Raw genomic sequence first — 15,746 nt, 5'->3', positions numbered from 1 at the left:
GAATGTTGAGAAGTTCAAAAAGTTATACAAAGAAGTTAAAGATACAGTTCATAGCGATTTAGGCGCGGCTTTGGGACGGAGTGCAAGCGATTCCAGCGCGGTTTGTGTGCGAGTTGCATGCGGCTTGAACGCAATGCGATTTAGGGTGAAATTTGGCGCTATTTGAGAACGGTTTGGATTTCTTTTTCAATTAGAATTTATGCTTTGAATTTGTGCTTAGATCGCTATACAATATAAAACATACAATGGAGCAGTATACCCAAGAATCGCTGCCAGAAAGTGGCGATCCAGTGTGAACAGGATCTTAATGGCACTGCCGTAGGTGTCCCAAAACTCGGTCTGAGTCCCAAAAAATAAATGGTATATTTAATACTAATCTTGAGACGGTCACACTGACCCCGCGACGTTTCGTTTTTAGTTCATTTCAGTTTTGACAAGTAAATCTGACAGCAATTATTAATTTAATGTAAAAGGAACCAGTGCAATGGCATTTTCGCAGTCGTTTGATTTCGGAAACAGCACCTTGATGGCGCTGGAAAAGGGTATGCAAGCGGCCGAAAAGGAGAATGCACAGAGCGGAAACGGAAACATCCAAGTTCAAAGTGCTGGTGGGGACCTAAAGGGGGAAAGCCAGGAAAATTACTCGGAGTTTTTCCGGGACGAGTTCTCCTATGAAGTGAACCAGGCCAAGAAGCCGGCGGAACAATCAGTGGTCAATGTGTCCCAGGTTAAACAGCATCTAGCAGTTGCATCCCATCAGGACTCTGTTGATGAGAGCAGCTCATCCGCATTGAATGCCCAGATTTGCACAGAGAATGTGTTCGACAGCGAGGGCACAGACGCGGATGCAGTGCTGGAGCTGCCCAATCTGGACGAGAGCAGTTTTCTGTGTCCTCCGCAGGATGCAGAGGCTTCCAAACAGCTGAAGGAGGACATCCTGCTCAGCCGTTCCCTCCTGGCCAAGCAGGGAGTCTACCACGAGATCTCGCAAACCACACAGAACCTGAGCAGCATGTCGCCCAACCAATTGCGAGTGTCGCCCAACTCTTCGAGGATCCGCGAAGCGGTGCCCGAAAGAGCAGCTATGCCTCCTGACCTCAACTCCCATAAGTCAATAAGCGCGTGGAATCTGCCCTTCAGCATTCAGGCGGAGTACAAGAAGAAGGGCGTCGTCCAGATGTTCGACTGGCAAGTGGAGTGTCTCTGCAAGCCAAGAGTGCTTTTCGAGCACTGCAACCTGGTGTACTCCGCACCCACGTCGGCGGGCAAGACGTTGGTTAGTGAGATACTGCTGCTGAAAACCGTACTAGAGCGCGGTAAGAAGGCGCTGCTCATACTGCCCTTTATCTCGGTGGTGCGCGAGAAAACGTTCTACCTTCAGGATCTGCTCACACCGGCTGGCTACCGCGTGGAGGGTTTCTACGGCGGCTATACACCACCAGGAGGCTTTGAGAGCCTTCATGTGGCAATTTGCACAATCGAGAAGGCCAACTCCATTGTGAACAAGCTGATGGAGCAAGGCAAACTGGAAACCATAGGCACGGTGGTGGTCGACGAAGTGCATCTCATTTCGGACAAGGGACGCGGCTATATCCTGGAACTACTGCTAGCCAAGATCCTCTACATGTCCCGCCGCAATGCACTGCAGATCCAGGTGATCACCATGTCGGCCACACTGGAGAATGTGGAACTGCTGAAGAACTGGCTGGATGCCGAGTTGTACATCACAAACTACCGACCCGTTGCTCTGAAGGAAATGATTAAGATAGGCACAATGATCTTCGACAACCATCTAAAGTGTCTCCGTGATGTTTCCAAGCAAAGGGAAATTAGGCAAGAACTGGGAAACGACTCGGATGATGTGGCCCTTCTCTGCATAGAGACGTTGCTGGAGGGCTGCTCCGTAATCGTGTTTTGCCCCTCGAAAGATTGGTGCGAGAACCTGGCCGTTCAATTGGCCACCGCAATGCACAGCCTTATAAAGTCTGGAACAGAGCTGGGCCTACGATTGCGCACCAATCTGAATCCGAGGGCCATCGAAGAGGTGAAGCAACAACTAAGGGATATTCCAACAGGTTAGATCAGTCATCATTTACATTCCTATTCCTGAAAAATATGAATTCATTTACCTTAGGTCTCGATGCGGTGATGTCAAAGGCAGTCACTTACGCCTGTGCATTTCACCATGCAGGCTTAACAACGGAAGAGCGCGACATTGTGGAAGCCTCATTCAAGGCGGGAGCATTAAAGGTTCTAGTCGCCACCAGCACTCTGAGTTCGGGAGTGAATCTGCCCGCTCGGCGGGTGCTGATTCGCTCTCCTTTATTTGGGGGCAAGCAAATGAGTTCCCTAACGTACCGCCAGATGATCGGACGAGCTGGGCGCACGGGAAAGGATACGCTGGGTGAGTCAATTCTCATCTGCACCGAGAGCAATGCCCGAATGGGAAGAGATCTGGTCACAGCGCAGCTGCAGCCCATTACTTCCTGCCTGGAAATGGACGGAAGCGTAAGTATTCAAGCAAATAGCCAAAACAATTTAAACAAGCATCCCATTTTGCAGACCCACTTGAAACGCGCTCTACTCGAGGTAATTTCTTCTGGTGTGGCGAGCACTAAACAAGACATTGACTGCTTCGTGAATTGTACTCTGCTGAGTGCCCAAAAGGCCTTCCAGGCTAAGGAGAAACCACCAGATGAGGACTCAGACTCCCACTACATTAACGATGCCCTTGACTTCCTGGTGGAGTACGAGTTCGTTCGCCTTCAAAAGGACGAGGAAGAGGAGACAACAGCCTACGTGGCCACTCGTCTTGGTGCCGCCTGTCTGGCTTCCTCCATGCCGCCCACTGACGGCCTCATCCTCTTTGCGGAACTCCAGAAATCTCGTCGCTGCTTCGTCCTAGAGTCCGAGCTGCATGCTGTTTACCTAGTAACGCCCTATTCTGTGTGCTACCAACTACAAGACCTCGACTGGCTGATTTACCTGGATATGTGGGAAAAGTTAAGCCCAGCCATGAAAAAAGTAGGCGAACTGGTTGGGGTCAAGGAGGCCTTTCTCGTGAAGGCTATGCGTGGCCAAACAAAATTGGACTACAAGCAAATGCAAGTGCATAAGCGGTATGAAACCTTTTTGAAATACATTAAATACGAAACTCTTTTTCCTAACATACATATGTTACAGTTTCTACACAGCGCTGGCTCTGCAGGAACTGGTTAACGAGACCCCCATAAACGTTGTCGTGCACAAGTTTAAGTGTCACCGAGGAATGCTACAGAGCCTGCAGCAAATGGCCTCAACCTTTGCAGGCATAGTTACTGCTTTCTGCAACTCCCTGCAGTGGTCTACACTCGCCCTGATCGTGTCCCAGTTTAAGGATCGTCTCTTTTTCGGCATCCACAGGGACCTTATCGACCTGATGCGGCTGCCCGATGTGTCGCAGAAACGAGCTCGTGCTCTTTTTGATGCTGGACTCACCAGTTTGGTGGAGCTGGCGGGCGCAGATGTCCTAGAATTGGAGAAAGTGCTCTATAACTCACTCAGCTTCGACTCTGCAAAGCAACACGACCACGAAAATGCGGAGGAGGCGGCCAAGAGAAACGTAGTGAGAAACTTCTATATCACCGGCAAGGCGGGGATGACAGTGAGCGAAGCTGCAAAACTATTGATTGGAGAAGCTCGGCAGTTCGTCCAGCACGAGATCGGAGGGGGTATCATTAAATGGACCCAAACTCAGGTGGGCGCCAACGAAAGTTCGAAGTCAGTACACAATGGTGGAGAGGTAGACCTTCACATGTCCCTTGAGGAGGAGCAGCTGCCATTAAAGAGGAAATTGTCTAGCGAAGAAAAAAGTGCCTATTCGCAAAAGATTCCCAGACTTGAAAAACTTGTGGAGGGTGAAAATAACCCACAGAGAAATTATACAGTTGATACCCTCAATTGTAATAATAATATTGCTAGTCAAATGAATAAGAAAGAAACAGCTCAAGGACTAAATCGTCAAAGCATTTCCCACAAGATGAACCCAAATCTTAACAAGTTCGAGAACGCGCAAAATCCGTCTCAAAGAAATCCAATGGCACACATGGAAAACTTCAATGACTTAAGAAATACTGAAGTATTGAATAAGAACAACGCAAATACTCGGTCTAGACTTGCATTACAAAAGGCACAACCCATAATAGTAGATAAGGCGCAAGAGGAGATGTCATCTTCCAGTTTTAATGCCATCCAAAAACAAGGTTCTGAGATTGCGATGGAAATCAACCCAGCAGCTCCGATTTATAGACCACAAATAGCAAATGAAGAACAACCCAGCTCCAGTCAAAATGCCCGTATGGAGCTGCTTAAAATGGAAATGGCCGAACGCCGCCGGATCGCTTTAAATAAGATTCAGGAACGCCCCAAAAAAGAGAACCAGTCTGAGGATCAGCCTATACAGGCGCCAAGGTCTGCCTCACTTTCAAGTCCTGTTATTAGAACACCTGCTAATCGAAGAACACAATCGGAAACGCCAACCAATAGGATGAACCCTGCTGTCGAAAGCAATGGTCAACTGCCTCGCAGAAGTCCTCGAAGTCACACGCAGTCACCGCTACCCACTCCAAATCGCACTGCGTCGAGGAAGGCATCCACCAAAGAGGAGGACTTGTTCATGGCCGACGATTCTTTTATGCTGAACACCGGTCTAGCCGCTGCCCTTACGGCCGCCGAAAGCAAAGTTCCTTTTCCTGCGGAGGCGGACATGATACCTAGTTCGCAGCCCAAGGAACCGGAGATGGTTGGTGCACTGACTCCACATGCATCCAGACTGATGCGCTCCTACCAGTTGCGTTCACAGCGCTTGCAAAGTCCCAGTCCCACCCCGCGGCGTGAAATCGAAATGGATTCAGAAGTGAAAAGCTCATCCAGTGCAGCCTCCTCTATGGAAATCTCGAACATGTCGATGGAGAATTCACTAATGAAAAATCCTTTACATCTGAATGCCTCACACATTATGAGCTGTTCAAAGGTCGATGATACTGCCTCAAGTTTCTCTAGTATAGATATAATAAATGTGTGTGGCCACCGACAGCTGTTTCAAGCTGCTGTCATAGAGCTCAATGTAGTCTCCTGTTTTGGACTTAGCGTTGGCCTGCAGGCTATAGCGGGCAGACGGAAGCCCCTAATTGGAGCCAACCTGTTGATCAATCAAATTGCGGCGGTCGGAGAGCGGGAGGCGGCTGCCGGAGAACAGGTGCTATTTCAGGTGGACGACAGCAACTTTATCGCTGGTTTGTCTTTCTGCCTGGCGGACAATGTTGCCTACTATATGAATATGCAAAATGACGACCGTGCAACAGGTCAGGGAGTGCCCACCATTCTAAAGGTGCAGGAACTCTGCAAGCTGTTGGCTCGAAAAGATCTCACGCTAGTCATGCACGACGGAAAGGAGCAGCTGAAGATCCTGCTCAAAGCGATTCCGCAGCTTAAAAAAATTTGCGCCAAGCTGGAGGATCCAAAGGTGGCGAATTGGCTTCTGCAGCCGGACAAAACAATGAGTTTTTCCAATATGGTACGCTATTGAGTATATTTTCATTTTTCCCTTCTAATTTTTGATCCTGTGATCCAGTGTCAGACATTCGCTCCAGAGTGCACTGCCCTTGCCGATCTCTGTGGGAGTGGTCGTGGTTATAGCAGCTACGGGCTCGATACCTCCAGTGCCATTCTTCCAAAGATTAGGACGTCCATCGAAGCCTGCCTAACGGTTCACATACTCAAGGGACAGACTGAGAACCTTGGAAGGATCGGCTCGGGTCAGCTGCTAAAGTTTTTCCACGGTAAGTTCATGGTGATCCATGTAGCAAGTACCAATAACAAGAATGCCTTTATAGATATCGAAATGCCCATTCAATTGACTCTTTGTCATATGGAGTTTGTGGGCTTTCCAGCCCAGCAGCAGCGACTACAACAGCTCTACCAGAAAATGGTGGCCGTTATGAGGAAACTGGAGACAAAGATTTACGAGCAGCATGGTTCCCGTTTCAATCTCGGCTCGTCACAAACCGTGGCCAAGGTGCTGGGACTCCACCGAAAAGCAAACGGACGAGTAACCACCTCGCGCCAGGTTCTCGAGAAGATAAACTCGCCCATTTCGCAGTTGATACTGGGCTACCGAAAGGTGGCTGGGCTTTTGGCCAAAAGCATTCAGCCTCTGTTGAAGCGCTGCGAGGCGGACAGAATTCATGGCCAGAGCATTACATATACGGCAACGGGTCGTATCTCTATGACAGAGCCGAACCTGCAAAATGTGGCAAAGGAATTCTGCATACAGGTAGGTTCTGATGCGCTCAGAATATGCTGTCGGTTACCATTCGTGCCCAAGGATGAGGATCGATGTCTTTTGTCGGCTGACTTCTGTCAGCTGGAGATGCGAATCCTTGCCCACATCTCGCAGGATAAGGCTCTGCTGGAGGTGATGAACTCGCCGCAGGATCTGTTTATCGCAATTGCGGCTCATTGGAACAAAATAGAGGAGTCCGAAGTGTCGCAGGATCTCCGCAACAGTACTAAGAAGGTTTGCTACGGAATTGTCTACGGCATGGGCATGCGCTCCCTGGCCGAGTCGTTGAACTGCAGTGAGCAGGAGGCTCGGATGATATCCGAGCAGTTCCACCTGGCGTACAAGGGTATTCGAGAGTACACCACAAGGGTGGTCAAGTTCGCACGCAACCAGGGATTTGTGGAGACTATTACTGGACGGCGTCGCTATTTGGACAACATCAACAGTGATGAGGAGCAGCTGAAAAGTAATGGTCATCCAAACGGTTGTGCTATTTATTTTAACATCTCTTTCTCCAACAGATCAGGCCGAGCGCCAGGCCATTAACTCTACCATCCAAGGATCCGCTGCGGATATTGCAAAGAGCGCTATTTTGAAGATGGAAAAGAACATTGAACGTTATCGCGATAGGCTGGTCTTGGGCGATCAATCAGTTGACCTGGTAATGCACCTACATGACGAACTCATCTTCGAGGTGCCAGCGGGAAAGGCCAAAAAGATAGCCAAAGTCCTTAGCCTCACCATGGAGAACTGCGTGAAACTTAGCGTACCCCTCAAGGTAAAGCTGAGGATTGGACGCAGTTGGGGTGAATTAGAGGAGTTTAGGAAGTAGACTGTTACACGTTGTTGTTATAGTAGAGTTTATTATACCATTTTATAGAATTTGTAATCAATTTGTTTAAAGACTGAATGTTTTAGGACTGCTTGGCCTGCCACTCCGTCCAGGATCCGGCATAAGCCTTGGCACTGCAATTGATTAATAAATAAAGCGACAAATTGTATAATAAACAATTCAAAATGAGACATACTTGGTGAAGCCCAGGGTACTGGCCAGATTGGCCGCCCGAGCAGCGCGTCCTCCCGCCTTGCAGGAGAAGATCAGGACCGCATCGACGGCAGGCTTTTCACGTCCATAAGTCTGGGCAAAGACCTCGTCCGGCAAGTTTAGAGCCTTCTCCAATTCAGTAACTGGAAATGAGAGAAAGGTGTGTCCAATAAGCCGGTAATCCCTGGACTTTGACGCTTCTCACGTGGAATGTTAATGCTGGCGGGCAGGACACCCGTCTCCTTCAGCTCCGACTCGTTGCGCACATCGAACAGGTACTTGTCCGGATGATTCGGAATGCCCTTGACTTCCTCGTAGGTGGCCATATCAGTAATTTTTAAGCAACTTTATTAAACTCAAAATTTAGCCGGCTTGAAGTGTGACCACTGATCGACTGATTAAATATACCAACGGGTTTTAAAAAATATACTAACATCAGTTAGTTTCAACTAATCAGTTAACAATTTCGAATATTACAAAAAAATAACTGATTCTTATTTGAATGACAGTCATATATTTTCAAACTCTGGCTACTTTGTATATTCAAAAATTTGAAGATGATATATTATGTATTACCACCAAAATAATGAAACCCATTTCCACCCGCATTCAAACAGACATTTCCAAAATAGTTTTATTTTATTCTTTTATACAATTTTAAAATCTGATTTCACTTCACATTTAATAATATTCAAGAATTCGCTAATTACAAAATAGTCGAAGCACAGGCAGTAAATTGCACGTTAATATTTCATGTGGCCTGCCTTGCGGGAGCATTTCAAACAATTAATAATATTTCAAAATAAATACAGGAAATACATGCCCTCACCCACAATCCGTCCGTCGATTGTAAATTGCAGTATAACAAAAATACATTTATTGTGTATCAAAAGGGGTACGATTGCAAATTAATGGCCCTTCAAGCTGCTCATCGACATTAACCTAGATATTGTATACAGTTTAACTCATGCTTTTTCATTGGCATTGAACAATTGCCTCTCCACTCTACTCTTTCCTTAAGTCAACAACGACAATTGGGCGCTCAACACACACTCCTTGTCTTATTCCACTAGGCTGCTACATTACATCTTGCTTTACAATCGATTATCCAAAAATATGCTATGTTTGTGTAAATTCTACGAATTTATGATTGATATCTCATACGGTCATACGGTCATATGGTTTTACGGTGTGCAATGCTTGCCATTGCCGCTTGTGTGTTTTTTAATACCCAGTTTAGCGCGTTCACAACGAGTATAGTACATATAAAAAGGCAGTCGCCTGCACTCTGGTTGAAAATCAAACGAATCGAACATAGTGCATCCTAGGAGTTGGTCTCTATGTGACATCAGTGTATGTGTTTTGGGAATTGTGAGGTTGTGTGATCGGGTGTGTATGTGCATATGTTACAGGACACTAATCATAGCGCTTCGACGGCGGTACTAAGTGCTCCGGCAGCACGGTGGGCAGCTCGCAGCCTTCCAGCTTGACGTTGATTAAGTGCAAGGCCAGCGCGAACTCGTCAGAGTCCAGGAACCCATCGCCATCGACATCCGACAGCTTCCAGATCTTGCTGAGCACCGAGTTGGGCAGTTTCGATTTGATGAGCTCCTGCTTGGCAGCTGAAAGTGGAGAATTGGCATTAGCATTTTTGACTCTCTCTATATCTTTCTGTGAGGCACTTACTTGCACCGGATATCTTGCCATCGACTGGTCCCAGCCCATTGAAGATGCCATCTGTGCGCGGCTTGTCCTTGTTGCAGATCCACTCGTGCTCTCCGTAGCCGGCGTCGATGCCCTCGCCCTTCATGTAGCCGAATGGTGAGACATGGTCGTCGATGACTCCCTCGAAGGCACCACCTGTGGAAGAGGTGATGAAGGGATGAGGGGTCAGTGTGGCGTTTGATACTCTGCGTGCGCTATAAATTTGCATTAATTAAGCATGTAATCTAAGTTGATCGGTGCGTCGCCGTGCACAAACATTCAATTTGAGGCAATTAAAACCTTCAGATCGTTTTGGCTCCAATTGACGTAGCCGCCACTGCCGCCGCCGTTCCGTGACCAGGCCGACTGACCGACTTAAGCATGTACTTTGCCGGCTACTTTAACTGGCAATTGTGATGCGGTGCATTCTGGGGGGCAATTGAGATGGGCGGTTGGGCGGTGCAGGTTGCCAAGAGCGATTTCAATTCACTTTTTGAAGTTGCTCAATTCGTTTGCGGCCTCTTGCAATTGAAAAGGGCCCTCCGGCTGGCATGACCGGAGATCATAGAATTCTTGTCTGCATATGTGCCGTAGTAAGTTTGTAAGTTTGTAAGTTTTTAAGCCACTGGTTTATAGGAACAACTACTGTGAGTGCTTACGGCTATATCAGTCCCCGTCCCCGCCTCCTGCTCGACCTCCGCCTCATTTTCATTTTCAGATTCAGGATCATGATCTGGCTTAGTTTCTAGCTCTGAGCCCGAGTCTAGCTCCAGCCCTGTCTGAGGTACTGACTGCGTATCTGGACCGGGATCGGCATCCTTATCGTTCTCGACATTGCCCACCCGACTAGTGCAACTGCTGAACAGGCGGAGCTGCTGCTGGCGCAGATTTTGCAGCCAGCGATCGAAGCGCTCCGCAAACTGCTGCCGCTGAGAACCGGGGGTCAGAAGAGCTGGCTCCTCGGCCACATCGAAATCGTCGTCGGAGTCCTCTTGGGTATGCAAGAAATAGAGAGAGAGATGGTTGACAGAGGAGGACATCTGCTGAGTGCGGCAGTGCGACTCGGACGTGGAAATCAAACCGAGATAAATTAGTGGGCCAATGGCGAAAACGAAAAGTACGAAGAACCAAAAGAACGGCGAACAGAAGAACAGATTTCTGCAAGATCGTGTCAGATATGTGTACAACTATTTAGCGACATATTGCTAAACATGTGATGCCGACCCCCATGTTCAGATGTGCTGTGATGGTGATGGTTTCGGTGGAGGAAGTGACACAAGCCAGAAAGAAGCCGTCAACCTGGGCAAGTGCGATCGCGGTGGCACGGTCCAGATAAGTCCCATATGGATATGGAATGGAGTGTCAATTCCATTGGCAAATCAACCGACACTATAAAGACATCACTACCCAGGGCACTTATCTCGCTGTTGGACTAGCCACGTCAATTATCCAAGACAATACAACGGAAACGCTAGGAAATAAAAGCAAACTGTGCAGCGAACGCAACGAAAATAAAATCAGAGATACAGATACATACACTCACTTGCCCATGCACTAAATTAGAGCCCCGAGTTCTTGACTTTGATTTCGATTCGCTTTATCAACGCATTCCGCCTCTCTTTTTCAGGGGTGCCCATCCATTGAAATTCCTTCTGGTGTAATAATACGCGAGAAGTTCATTCACTTGTCGGTCCAATTTAAGGGGCTATCGAATTTTCCCCAAATCGAATGTCGAGTTGACGACCGAAACTGCGGATGACACATGCGGTGAAGCATGATCGCCCATGACATCAGTCGAAAATCGCAAATCGTATTATGCTTGGATTTACCCCAGCGAAACGTATACACTCGTATATGTACATATGTGGAATGCTTTCGCACAAGGTCATGCGAAATGCGCTAATAGTTGAATTAAAAGGCCACTCAAGTGGTCCGCAAACCAAAAGGCAAACTGTAAAGATCAGACAATGCCATTGTGGATTGCTGGACTGCTCCCGAGCCATATATCATAGAGTAAAATGCTTTCTTCCTGCACTTAGCGCTAGTGCTAGTTCATCTGAATTCCGTGGGCCCCTTCGTCGAATTCACCGGCGGATTAGGCGGAGGATGAGCCACTTAGTGCCACACGTCGCAAGTCAGAATCGGAGAGGCACAAATTGATACGCGGCCTCAGGTTGCCAACGCCAGCAGAAAAGAACAAATATGTATCCGACTGCAACCGGTTCGGCTTACAGATGATATGTACGTACGTATAAACGTATATCATCAACCCAACCAGAGGTGGGTTGGGGTGATAATGATGGGTGATGGCTGGAACAGGGATCGTCTGGGACTGGGCGTGGGGATTATTCTGGGGGCTGTTTGGTCAGCTGGCCGAGTGATAAATGCACCGGACTATGTCTCCTCGCAGGCAGCCCATATTGGAATGCAAAGTTTTATTATTTACTTTTCCCATCTCAAATTGCTTTGCCTATTAAAAGATAATTATTTTCGTTCTCCTTGTCTGGCGGTTCTGTGTACTGTGTACTGAATTAATCCAATCACACGCCTTTCGCTTTTAGTTTTATAGTGCTCGTTTCGGGAATGGAGCACTGGCATGATAAGGAGTATTGATAAATGGAAAGTACATTGGGATCTGCTGACACAGCCCTCTACTCGCCCGATAAAAGGGTTTTTGCATGCAAAACAGATGATTACATAAATGAGCAATCAAATTAGTAACTGGCTTTCGTATAAGTTGCTCGCCCAACAAGCAATGATCCCCAAAGCTGAATATAATTACAAGTTGTACGGTGGATAACCTTTGAGCCGCCCATAATATATGCACTACTTCTGATAATTCTGGCCTTTATTGTTTGAAATATGCCTAAAATTTGCCAGTGGCTAGTAGCCACAAGTGGTTGCCTAATTAAGCTGTTTATTCTGACCAGATAAACGAAATAAGCATACTCGCTGCTGGAAATTAGAGCGGTGCTAATCATAGAAAACGGAGACATACCCAGACTTTTGTGGGCTGATAAGACATGATTTGATGATGGCATGCTGACTCGGCCTTACATTGATTTTTATCTAATAACCTGCACTCCGGCACTCCGGTTAACTAGGAATTGCCTAGCAACCCGATAAGGGTTGACAAACAAGCCACTTTTGCTCGACCCACTAACGAATGCATGGGGGAATGCGAACAGGTGCGCGGCATAGGGTATGTAATTGGGCCTTGAACTCGGGGCCACGCACGAAGGTCGGAGGTCACAGTAGCAGGGTACACCGGTGGAGCAGTCAGCTGCCATCGAACTGGGTTAGGTTTCCAGTTGTGGTTTACTTCTCCCGACTGGGAAACTGAGACTCCGAATGCATTGCGATTGGCGCCGCTAGTCTCTGATTAACTGAATGACTACCCCTTTCCGCTGATGCTCGCTTATTTTGCTATTTTGCTGGGCGTTTTAGCTCGGCATCGAGTGCGTGGTATTCGTCATGGTTGCCTGGATGCGTCTGCTCCGGAGAGTCAGCTCCGATTCAGCCACTGGGTACTCGAGTGTGAAATATGTATCATGCCCAACTGTACGCCTGGTTTTATTTTCTTTTTTTTCCTGCTCCGATGACTCATGTCCCAATTAGAACGAACCCTGTGCTCCAAGCTATCGGTATTTTCCAATGATTACATCATAGCCACGAATCTTATCAGGTCGTGGGGAGAAAACAGTCAACTTGGCTCAGCTCGACTCAGTTCTAGCCATGACGAAAGCAAGGCGATAATTATTGACACATATGAATAGTATAATTTTTCGGGGTGCCACGCCCAGCCCGCCACTGGCGCCCACTTTCAAGTACAAAGCATTCGGCTATCACAGTGGCCAGCCGAGTATTTGCAAGAGATACGACAATACGTGGATCTGGGCGCTATTCGCTTCCACCTCGTTGTTGAGTTTGGCACAGAAAGTGCGTGTGTGTTGCCTAAGCGCTAAACTGACACCGACTTTTTGCTCGCCTTATCAGTTTTCGGGGCTTATCACTTTGTTTATATAGCTCAAATATGTTTCGCGTATAGTATAGGGTTTATATATAGTTGCCTGCCAGGCATTGCATAATTGGCCAGCCAGCGAAGAGAGGAAGCTGTGCATGTGGAACAGGGAAAAGCTTCGATTCTTTAATCGCTCCCAGTGGTTTTGCCTTTTGTTGGCAATTGAAATTGAAATTGCAATTGTAATTGTATCCGATAAATACGTTTGGCTGCGGTCTAGCTGTAGCTGCGGCTCATACTTTGGCCGTGTCCAAAGGCAAGCCGCTCACTCCGCTTGGCAAAACTCGTTTTCTTCGCATCTTGGCCCGGCTGGAAATCTGGGTTAACTGGCGCATTTTTCTCGCTGCGCATGCGCAATATTTCGGTGCGATGGGAAAGCGAAAACGCCAGCGAAATGGCCGCGGAAAATCAAGAAATTTCGCGAGATCTTTGCGGGCACGAGTCGGATGTCTGGTGCCCGAGCAAGTGCAGCGTGACTAATGCGGCAAAGCGGTGCTTCATCATTCACTCTCGTGGGGACTTACCCTTGACCACTGGATCCGCGACCATGGTCATTTCCTCCTGTGGAATCATCTCCATCAGTCGTGCAATGTCCTTGGCCAGCATGTTGTCCACGATGTCCAGCAGATGGGGCTTGAGGGAGTGGAACTTTGTGAAGTCCTGGTGCTGCAGGACCTCCTGCATCTTCTTGATGTCGGGGAAGTCGCCCGGGGAAATGGAGTGCTCGCGCTGGATGCGATCGTACACCTGGCCGAGGTTCTTGATCAGGTCCTTCTTCTTGCTGTCCTTGCCGAACACTGAGGGCATGTCCTTGCGCAGCTCGGCGATGATGAAGGCATGCACCTTAGCCAGGCGTGCCCGCTTGATCAGATCGTTCAGCTTGCGCAGGGCAGCGTTACGCGGCAGGGACTGCAGATCCCTGAACAGGTCCTGCTCCTCGTCCTCGAACAGTCGTCGGTTGGCGTCGAAGCGCAGGGGCTGGTCCCAGAAGGAGCCGATGTACACACGCGCCACCTCCGGCGTCTGCAGCACCTTGCCCAGCGACCACATCAGTGCTCCGTACACCCGCATCAGCTGCTGGTGGTCAATCATATCGGCCTTGTTCAGGATGATTCGGATCTTGTCGTCGTGTCCCTTGAGCGCCTCGATCGAGCGCCGGAACTCGTCGGAGATGTCCAGCTTGTGGGCGTCAAACAGCAGGATGATGCGGTCCACGCGCTCCGCGAACCACTCTAGCACTCCGGTGAAGTCGTAGCCCCTGTCGATGCGCTGCTTCTCGCCGGAGAGGATTCCGGGCGTGTCCACGATGGAGATGGCATTCAGCACCGGCGAGGCCACGCTGCTGCATTGGAAGCGATTCAGGAAGGCGTTGCCGTACTTGGACAGCGGCCGGAACTGCTTCTTGGGGTCCACCACCAGGGCGTTGCCCGGAATCACGCCCTCCTTGTCGTCGTACATCACGGCGATGAATCGGTCCGTTGTCGGCTCCGGACCAATTCTAATGCCCGGAAAGTCGCGCTCCAGCAGGTAACGGATGAAGGTCGTCTTGCCCGTGGAGTACTGACCCACCAGCAGGATCATGGGCTTCGCATCGAAGTCCGGATCCTCGAGCTTTGGCGAGTGAAAGTCGTGGAACTGGTAGTGCTCCTCCAGCGGCAGCAGCTTGCTCCGGTAGATCTTCTTCAGCTCGCCGATCACATTCTCCACCACCTCCTGGGTGTTCTTCTCGCGCTTCAGAAAGCTAAACATTTCGCAAGACTCTAATATTAGCCACCGAAATAAGAGGGAATATTAGATTCGGATTCGGAACGGGAATCAGAATCGGAATCGGAATTGGGGGACGCGGCCGGATGCGGAGTTGTGCTGGCGCGGTTCTCACGGATGCGACGGCTACGGCAGTTATGTTATGTGTCTACACTCGATTGTCGCGCTGCGCTGGGACGTGTGGCGAGTGATTCACGCGCGTACGTATACGTATTATTTTTGGAATACGACTTTTTTCGGTCCAGATAGCGGACCAATCAGCATGACCGCACCAATGACAACGAAGAAATTCCACGCAGCCTTCAAATAAATACTGTAATATACCAAAAGCTTACGGAAAATACCAACTCGTCTTCCCACTAAATTTGCAAATCAACTAATTTATTCTGATTTCGAAAAAAAATTAAAAAATGCATATAAATCATTCACCTATATTGTTCGATTAAAACGAATAACAATGACATTGACTTTAATGTGTTCAAAAATTATTTAAGCAAATAAAAATTGAATGAAAATTCTATTCGGCCACGCTGCAAGTCGGCTCCTATCGATTACGGTCCACACGTACGCGGCGGTCACACTTTTCTTGCAAGCGCGAACTTATCGAACTCAAATTGTATAAGAATTATATTGCTCACCTGTCGCCTGCTTCTGGGCGTGGCATCTTGATTTATTAGTTATCAAACAAAACGTTAAATTTACGGACCTTCCAAAATATACAACAAGCAAAAAAACAACCGGCAAAAATCACTTATCTGTTGAGTCTGTGCTTTGACACTAAAACGCGGCTGGCATTATCAATTTATACAAATTTGATATTTTGTAGTAAAAATTCATGTATACAATGGGTCAGGCAAGAATATATAAAACTCTCAGGCTACGCCGTTAAC

The 15,746-nt window shown here is 48.2% G+C and overlaps 3 protein-coding genes across 3 annotated transcripts; 1 reads left to right on the top strand and 2 right to left on the bottom strand.

Moving 5' to 3' along the window:
- Window positions 1–412: 412 nt before the first annotated feature.
- LOC120451691 (DNA polymerase theta) lies at window positions 413–7,333 on the top strand. The gene is made up of 7 exons (XM_039635586.1): window positions 413–2,075; window positions 2,135–2,508; window positions 2,563–3,119; window positions 3,184–5,554; window positions 5,612–5,819; window positions 5,874–6,788; window positions 6,844–7,333. Exons 1-7 carry the CDS (start codon window positions 485–487, stop codon window positions 7,152–7,154), a joined length of 6,327 nt encoding a protein of 2,108 aa, XP_039491520.1. The 5' UTR covers window positions 413–484; the 3' UTR covers window positions 7,155–7,333.
- LOC120451692 (rhodanese domain-containing protein CG4456) lies at window positions 7,166–7,840 on the bottom strand. The gene is made up of 3 exons (XM_039635587.2): window positions 7,573–7,840; window positions 7,351–7,510; window positions 7,166–7,288 (listed from the first exon to the last, which is right to left on the bottom strand). The coding sequence occupies exons 1-3, from the start codon at window positions 7,691–7,693 to the stop codon at window positions 7,237–7,239; spliced, it is 333 nt and encodes a 110-aa protein (XP_039491521.1). The 5' UTR covers window positions 7,694–7,840; the 3' UTR covers window positions 7,166–7,236.
- A 381-nt stretch (window positions 7,841–8,221) lies between these two features.
- LOC120454634 (EH domain-containing protein 1) lies at window positions 8,222–15,665 on the bottom strand. The gene is made up of 4 exons (XM_039640123.2): window positions 15,495–15,665; window positions 13,617–14,833; window positions 9,054–9,227; window positions 8,222–8,989 (listed from the first exon to the last, which is right to left on the bottom strand). The coding sequence occupies exons 1-4, from the start codon at window positions 15,518–15,520 to the stop codon at window positions 8,784–8,786; spliced, it is 1,623 nt and encodes a 540-aa protein (XP_039496057.1). The 5' UTR covers window positions 15,521–15,665; the 3' UTR covers window positions 8,222–8,783.
- Between the last annotated feature and the right edge of the window lie 81 nt (window positions 15,666–15,746).

Source organism: Drosophila santomea, chromosome 3R (genome assembly GCF_016746245.2).
Source record: "Drosophila santomea strain STO CAGO 1482 chromosome 3R, Prin_Dsan_1.1, whole genome shotgun sequence".
NCBI lineage: Eukaryota > Metazoa > Arthropoda > Insecta > Diptera > Drosophilidae > Drosophila > Drosophila santomea.
This window is presented reverse-complemented; position numbering and strand designations above follow the sequence as displayed.

What these genes read in the sequence shown, in the direction of transcription:
- LOC120451691 (XM_039635586.1), top strand. Translation starts at nt 485, where the DNA reads ATGGCATTTTCGCAGTCGTTTGATTTCGGAAACAGCACCTTGATGGCG. An exon ending in ACTAAGGGATATTCCAACAG is followed by an intron (nt 2,076 to 2,134) that starts GTTAGATCAGTC and finishes CATTTACCTTAG; the next exon opens with GTCTCGATGCGGTGATGTCA. An exon ending in CAATGAGTTTTTCCAATATG is followed by an intron (nt 5,555 to 5,611) that starts GTACGCTATTGA and finishes CCTGTGATCCAG; the next exon opens with TGTCAGACATTCGCTCCAGA.
- LOC120454634 (XM_039640123.2), bottom strand. Translation starts at nt 15,520, where the DNA reads ATGCCACGCCCAGAAGCAGGCGACAG. An exon ending in CGCCCAGAAGCAGGCGACAG is followed by an intron (nt 14,834 to 15,494) that starts GTGAGCAATATA and finishes CGAAATGTTTAG; the next exon opens with CTTTCTGAAGCGCGAGAAGA. An exon ending in TGGCAAGATATCCGGTGCAA is followed by an intron (nt 8,990 to 9,053) that starts GTAAGTGCCTCA and finishes CTCCACTTTCAG; the next exon opens with CTGCCAAGCAGGAGCTCATC.
- LOC120451692 (XM_039635587.2), bottom strand. Translation starts at nt 7,693, where the DNA reads ATGGCCACCTACGAGGAAGTCAAGGGCATTCCGAATCATCCGGACAAG. An exon ending in CGCCAGCATTAACATTCCAC is followed by an intron (nt 7,511 to 7,572) that starts GTGAGAAGCGTC and finishes TCTCATTTCCAG; the next exon opens with TTACTGAATTGGAGAAGGCT. An exon ending in AGTACCCTGGGCTTCACCAA is followed by an intron (nt 7,289 to 7,350) that starts GTATGTCTCATT and finishes AATCAATTGCAG; the next exon opens with TGCCAAGGCTTATGCCGGAT.